We start from the raw sequence: 7,184 nt of genomic DNA, 5'->3' as shown, positions 1-7,184 counted from the left end.
GACACAAAAGAACAGGATCAAAGGCTAAAGCTTCTTAAAGGATTAATTCTGATCTAGACACCAGAGTACCTTATTGGGTTATTGATTCTTCAACAATTCTGTAAGAGAACGTGGGATAAAGAGTATTAACCAAATGGCCATGATATCCTGATATGTTGATGGAATGTGGCCAGCCTGTAAGGCTTCTATTTTAACTGGGGACACATGGTTCTATTTTGAAGTGACCACCACAGTACTTTGTGCAGCTGCCACATAAGGTTTAGTAAGATTAGAAGCTGACCACGCGGAACGATGGGTGGAGAATATCACTCCCAAGAGTTCTAAATCAGTGGACCAGGATGGGTAAATGGAATGTCATATTGGTATGTTGATGAAAATGAACTATATGGTCAGACAATTTGATCTGTCATTCTCCGGAAGGTGAAGAGTACCACACGTGGTCCGATGGAGAAGGCTTAAAAGTGATACAGACCTCCAAAGCTTAAAATCATGTTTTATATCGCATTTTGATTTAAGGGATACATGCAACTGACCTTTTTATTAATCGTTTGTACTTATCAACATGGCTTTACTTGATTGTTTTAATTAGCTCGTTGACCCTAGCCATTGGATAGGCATAAAAAAAAAGATAAGTTGTTGAGAGGTCCAAAGTTGGCTCTTGATGGATTTGGTTTGTGCATGGGTTAGCACCGTTCACAGCTGGAGGGTTCAGTATATATGGCAAGCATCATGGGCATGAGCATATTTAGGAAAGGAAGGTAAGAAAGGTGCCAGTAAAAAGTATATAAAGTTAGCATGAAATAAACTTTATTAAAAGGACTGTACAGGTATAACATTTTAAAACACGGTTCTCTGCATGGAGCAGAGGGGAGCACAATTTTCAAAACACAGAAACAATAAAAATCAAAACAAGTACAGGAAAACAAGCACTTTAAAAACACCACCACAAATCTGTGCAAAACTATTTTACATTGGTTTTCTTGTCCTTGAAGTGAAAAGTCCAATCTTGCTACAATTTCCACCTATACAAGAACATATCAATTAAAGAAGAAATAAGCACAACACAACTAAAACATCAAAATGAAAGTTTTTGGTAATGCCATTACACACACACATCTTCTTTAATTCGCATTCAGTACGCCTGCACTGAGACTGCAGAGGACTAGACCATGTGGCCTGTGATAACTGAGGCAAGGAAGAACAGTCGGACAGAGTCGGGAACTACTCGTAGAGTTCATTTCAAGCATCGAGTAAATTTACTTCTTTATGGGATTCACAAAAAAACCCAATCGTAAATTTACGTTCATATGGCTCACTGGTGGATTTTCCAATGGCAAAAAATCCAGCCGTTTACTATTAATCGTAGCAGTAATGTTTTATTATATTTCTCACTAAGGAGAAACTCATTTGCTGGAACCATCTTCAAATATTATGTGTATTTGGAAATTTGTCACATCATATGTACACACTTGCTACAACCTTTTATTGAGTAGTTTTAGTTTAGGTAAACAGCATTTTAAAATCCACATAAAGTGTTGGTGAATACTCACACCCGTACAACTTTGTGGGTGCTCACAAAATTTCTAATTTTCCTCCGGGGACACTTTATTCCCACATCATCCCCAAACAAACAGCACTGGGAAAAACTGATAAACTGGCAGATTTCCCCTCCCGTAAGTGGAATTTGCATTTGCGTGATTTGCCTGATCCCAATTTTGTGAATCAGGAAGCACTTTTTATAAACAAGATGAAATGTTTCTGCACACAAAACATGTGGTTCAAGCCACAAATGACCCTAGATACTTGATAAACTGAGGTACACGAGAAGAAGCAGAGGTAAGTCATTAGCCATCAATACCAAGTGCCTTAAGATAACATTATCCTATAGAGTCTTAAACTGGAGAAACAGAAAAACAACAATCCTGAACTTCTGCTTACAAATCTCTGAAGACAGAACGTGCAAGTTGCTCTGTGAAAATGAAAATTCCGACAGCTTTGGCCTTTTCTGCAATATCGGGAGCCAGCATCGCAGCGGTGGGTTGACAACGCTCTGTAGTGTAGATCCTCTCCTGCAAGGCCAATTTTCTCGGTACATTACAGTAGATGATTCCACAAAGGTCCCCATAGAATAATGAAGCACATTCTCATTTTGCTCTGAGCCCAGCCATACTATGTTCGATTGAAAGATACACATAGGAGCGCCTGAACACATTACACAGGTGAAGCCAACTTCCAACATGCTGACACGAGTGCTCCCATCACAGAATGGAAGATAGCAGCATAAACCTCATTTGGCTTGAAATCAGAAAAGGTACACATGGTCTATCTGCAAAGGAGCGTCTCTATCTTCAACACACATCTTTTCACCACTTATGTTTTCCAATGTAGATAGTAAAGGTCATGAATTTACTTCTCTCTCAACTCATTTTAGGCATATTTTGACCCATCAACAAAACTGTACTTTGCTATTAAAAAGTACCCTACTTCTATGGTCGTTCCTCTTTTAAGTTGTGGACTCGCATTTTCTTTTACTGTATGGAATCCATTTTGTCTTGCTCAGTCCTGTGATAGACAATGATAATGATGCCTGTTGTTGAAGCACAAGACCCCGATGAGCTATTGTTTTTCTACTTTTCTATGCGTATAAGCTTGGAACTCAACATGAAGCACGGCTTGCTCAAGAGATTGCAGTTGTGATTTATTATAGCATGCTGGTCCAGCAATATCATCCTATTTATGGACAGGACACCTGGTGTTTGGCAAATGTATTTCTCAATCTTGAAAGTCCCCAACTTACACCATGTGGGACACAGGGTTATCACTATGTATTTGCTTCTCATGCACTATTAATCTCTAATTTGTTTGGATTTTATGTATAGAAATTCTGAAATCTTAAGTGCTGAATACTGGACATATGATGTATCAGCTGACGATCACCGAGAAATGATCATGCACTCAAATCTTATTGGATAACTGATTAGATGCTCGGCTATGCCTTTTGTGGTTTTCACGAATGGGTTTTGCTGCAGTTCTGAAAATTGGACTTTTTGAGTCTTGAAGTCTGCTGTCCCCGTGCCACATTAAATAAATTTTTCTTTTGCTATGTGTTGATGATTCTTGTGTTTGTTTGCATCCAGACTTCTACAACGTCTTCTACGTCAAAAGACCCAAAATGTGAAAAACAAGCATTCACTTTATGTTTTCTCCTGAATGCTCATGAAATATATGTCTCTGTATGGGTGCCAAAAACCTACCAACAATGAACCTTTTCCTAAAGATCATACAGGATAGAGAGTGAGGCACTGTTTTTCCACCAAAGCACCTCTACACGCTCCATTTTAGTCTGCGGTACCTCTCAAGGGAGCATCGGTATCGTGATGTGTCTTTCAAGCAAGTAACCATATTAAGACCCAACCTAAAGAGTCACACAGCGGGTCTAAATTTTTCCTGATTCCCTCCTCTTACTGCTGCTGAGAACAAGATAACTGTGACCAAAAGCCACCTCTCTTTGGTCTCCGAGTGCTACAGAGGTCTCCTGTGACAGGTCTAACTCTGAAAAAACATTGCTCATAAGACCTGGAAAAGTATTTGAAAGGAAACCAAATGATCAAATACTTAGGGTCTCTAAAAAAAAAAAAAAACAGGAACTGTTGCAGCTTCCCACCCCCAACTTTCAGAAGAATACAAATCGAAGTTAAATTTTACTATTAAAAAAAATTGCCCAACATTAGAAACACAAGATGGGCAGGGGGAGCCAAACAACAATGCATTTTTGACATCTGAACAGCGATAGGATTACTGCTGAACCAATAGTATCAGAGACAGCAAGCCACATACAGACTGCACGTCGATGTATTGTGCGTGCAATTCTTACTTCTATTTTAACTGGGCCTGTGGACTGGCAGCCATTTAGTAACATAACGTGTATTTGTAAAGCGCACATAACCCGTAGGTATCTAGGCGCTGAATAACAGGTGTTTATTGTTACCCAACTCAATGGTACTCATTTTATCGACCTCAGGATTGTTTTTGGATGAAAGGCTGAGTGGACCCGCCGGGATTTGAACCTGTGACCATTAGGTCGAACACAGGTTCCTACAGTGGATGCATTAGTCCACTAAGACACCAGACCCAGCTTACTGGACTCGTACTGCTGTAGAATGCCTTGAGTGACCTACATCCCCTTAGACCCTCAATGGAAGCTCCCTCTCAATTCTGATGTGGACAGCATTAGCTGTTAAATGTCTTATCCGAATTAGATCTGCAGGAACGTTGCAGATCTCTACTTCCACACAGAGATTTTGGCAGCTAGGCTGGAACTGAACTCAGAATTAGAGATTGCTCCAGTAATTTCTAATTTCTTAGTGGACCCTCGGGTTCCAACTTGTAACAGGCCAGATTTTCCTCAGCCCCGGAGTTGATGGTACACTAGTATCCTTGGGTTGGGAAAATGCAGTCCATTTAACAGGCCACTTATGATGAGGGCCTAGTTGTGAAGATTCTGCACAGCAGTCACTTACAATTAAAGTGTTTTTTGGAGACAAACCATGTGATATGGCCAACCAAATCAGCATTTGGGTAGCTCTTTCAGACTGAAATGAGCGAAGACAAAGCACACGTCGCCAGCTGGCACAAGTGATGGGTGTATGGCTTGTGCCAGCACGTTAAAATTCATGACTATAAATATCATGTAACAGCCCTGGCCTCACTGCTTCCTGCACAGTTTGCAGCTTGCATAATGACTTACAAAACTTCAGCATCATTGGAAATGTGTTTACTTTGCATTACTCGTGATGCACAGTCTCAGTGATTTTGGCACAGGGCGTTTACACATATTCAAAGTACTTTTTGATATGGGCAAGAGCCTCCATCTTTCAGCTACTTCACCACCAACACACAGCACATGTACACATCCCGACCACAGTGTTACCTGTGCCTTTAATGCTAATAGTCACCTACCAGTACACATTTAAATAGGTTTCCCCTATGACAGTAAATATTTTCATTATATCTCATAAGAAGAGAGTAAACAAGTTACAGTATCCTTAACAACAACACTGTAAAGGTACTAAAACATGGTTTAATCAAATACGAGAACCAGAAAAAAGGAAGAAAACTAAATCTGACATACACAATCAGATTATAGATAAAGAGAGCTCCATAGGGCGAGGGGGTGCAAGGCTCCTTTAAATATTGGAACGTATGCAGATGAGGGAGCTACAACATTTAGGATTTATGAAAAGTCTTCATAGTGGTTCCATCATTTTGATCCCTACAGTCAGAAATATATTTATGACAACATCAATAAAATAGTACCATAAACACTTCAGATATGAACAGACATTGTGCTTACGTCACGTTTAAATATAAAAACAGCGAGTACACCGAGTCGCCACACTCGTTCCTCTGGCCACACGTACAGTTCTACTAAAAAGGGGTTTTATGTTCCGTAGCAGCGGCGTCTTCTTTGGCCTATTCGTCCTGCTTCCGCTTGGGCTTTTTTGGATTCCGCGACCGACTTTTTGCTTTGCAAAGTGGGCAGATGGGTGCGTTTCTGTGGATTTGCTGGTGACACGACAAGCAGGCCTAAAACATCAGAGAAAAAATTTAGTGAAGCTGTAATCCATTTGTGATCACAATATAATATAATAATTAGAACTCATGGCACGGGGTGCGTTTGCTCTCCATTGCAATCTGTTTCAAAATGGAGGCTGCAGCAGCTATGGTGTGTCGGACACGCGATACAGCTAATGGCAGAACGCCTGTCCAGGAAACGTACGAGTCGTGTGAAATTCCAGTATAATATGCAACATCTACTTTGTTTCTGAGGATATCTGCAAAAGCATTGGATTTCCTTTAGGAAACATTGAAGGCTCACAGGCCCTCTGTATGGTACATTTATTGACCACCAATGTGCACAAGCCCTATATAAAAAGAAAAAAATCCTTTCAACTTTTCAGCCAGATTTTTGACTGAGCTTCAAGGTTTCAGCTAAAGTAGATTTTTTTATCCCAGTGAAAGGAAGGGGGGGGTGCACTTTTGAATCCAATCAGAGGTATCCCAAGACAATCAACAGGGTGATAAACCGGCCCACCCCGCAACAACGCAAATTGCAAAATGGATTTCCTCTTTAGTGAAGTCATCTGTATAGGGCATGGAGCCAATGAAAATGAAGTGCTGCCCCAACAATATGGTTAACTGAAGTAATTCTTTCCAATGGGACAACATGCCAGCAATACAGTAACGTAACATACATAATATGTGCCTTAGCTTCCTGTAGAACTTTAAATTGTTTTGCAGATTTCGAATATAAGGAGTTACAATATTGCAGGCAGGCTCCTAGCGAGCCCGGATGGCCATGGAGGTTGCATCATATGAGCAAGGACACCATATATGAAGCCATGTTGACACTGCAAGGGCTGCTCTAATCATGTGCCTATGGTCTAATGCAGTGGTTTCCAACCTTTTGACTTCTGTGGACCCCCACTTTATCAGTAGTGGGACTCTGGGACCCCCACTGAATCATTATTGGAATCCAGCGACCCCACCAATGAGTCATTACTGAAAGCTGGGGACCTAATCTGTTAATATTAAATTTTCTATGCAGTCGCGGACCCATTGAGAACGCTTCGCGGACATCTAGGTTGGGAACCACTGGTCTAATGGTCATATCTACACACCTCAGTCTTGCTGATTCAAAGCATATCTGAACACAGAGGCCCTCATTCTGACCTTGGCGGGCGGCGGAGGCCGCCCGCCAAAGTCCCGCCGTCAGGTTACCGTTCCGCGGTCGAAAGACCGCGGCGGTAATTCTGACATTCCCGCTGGGCTGGCGGGCGGCCGCCTTCAGGCCGCCCGCCAGCCCAGCGGGAAAGAGGCTTCCACGATGAAGCCGGCTCGGAATCGAGCCGGCGGAGTGAAAGCTGTGCGACGGGTGCAGTTGCACCCGTCGCGTATTTCACTGTCTGCGCAGCAGACAGTGAAATACATTTAGGGGCCCTCTTACGGGGGCCCCTGCAGTGCCCATGCCAGTGGCATGGGCACTGCAGGGGCCCCCAGGGGCCCCGCGACCCCCCCTACCGCCATCCGGTTCCCGGCGGGCGGACCGCCGGGAACTGGATGGCGGTAGGGGGGGTCGGAATCCCCTCGGCGGCGCAGCTAGCTGCGCCGCCTTGGAGGATTCC

At 42.5% G+C, this 7,184-nt stretch overlaps 1 protein-coding gene across 2 annotated transcripts in view; it reads right to left on the bottom strand.

Annotated features, from left to right (window-relative positions):
• Nucleotides 1-785: 785 nt before the first annotated feature.
• The window catches only part of ZC4H2 (zinc finger C4H2-type containing), a 71,600-nt gene continuing 65,201 nt past the window's right edge, over nucleotides 786-7,184 (bottom strand). For both annotated transcript variants that reach the window (XM_069210489.1, XM_069210497.1), the window contains exon 5: nucleotides 786-5,586. In XM_069210489.1, coding sequence (XP_069066590.1) covers nucleotides 5,473-5,586 — 114 coding nt within the window. In that variant the 3' untranslated portion in view covers nucleotides 786-5,472. The remainder of the gene's footprint in view (nucleotides 5,587-7,184) is intronic.

Source organism: Pleurodeles waltl, chromosome 2_1, assembly GCF_031143425.1.
Source record: "Pleurodeles waltl isolate 20211129_DDA chromosome 2_1, aPleWal1.hap1.20221129, whole genome shotgun sequence".
NCBI classification, from domain to species: Eukaryota; Metazoa; Chordata; class Amphibia; order Caudata; family Salamandridae; genus Pleurodeles; species Pleurodeles waltl.
Note: the sequence above shows the minus strand (reverse complement) of the source record. Positions and strands in the feature narration are given on the sequence as shown.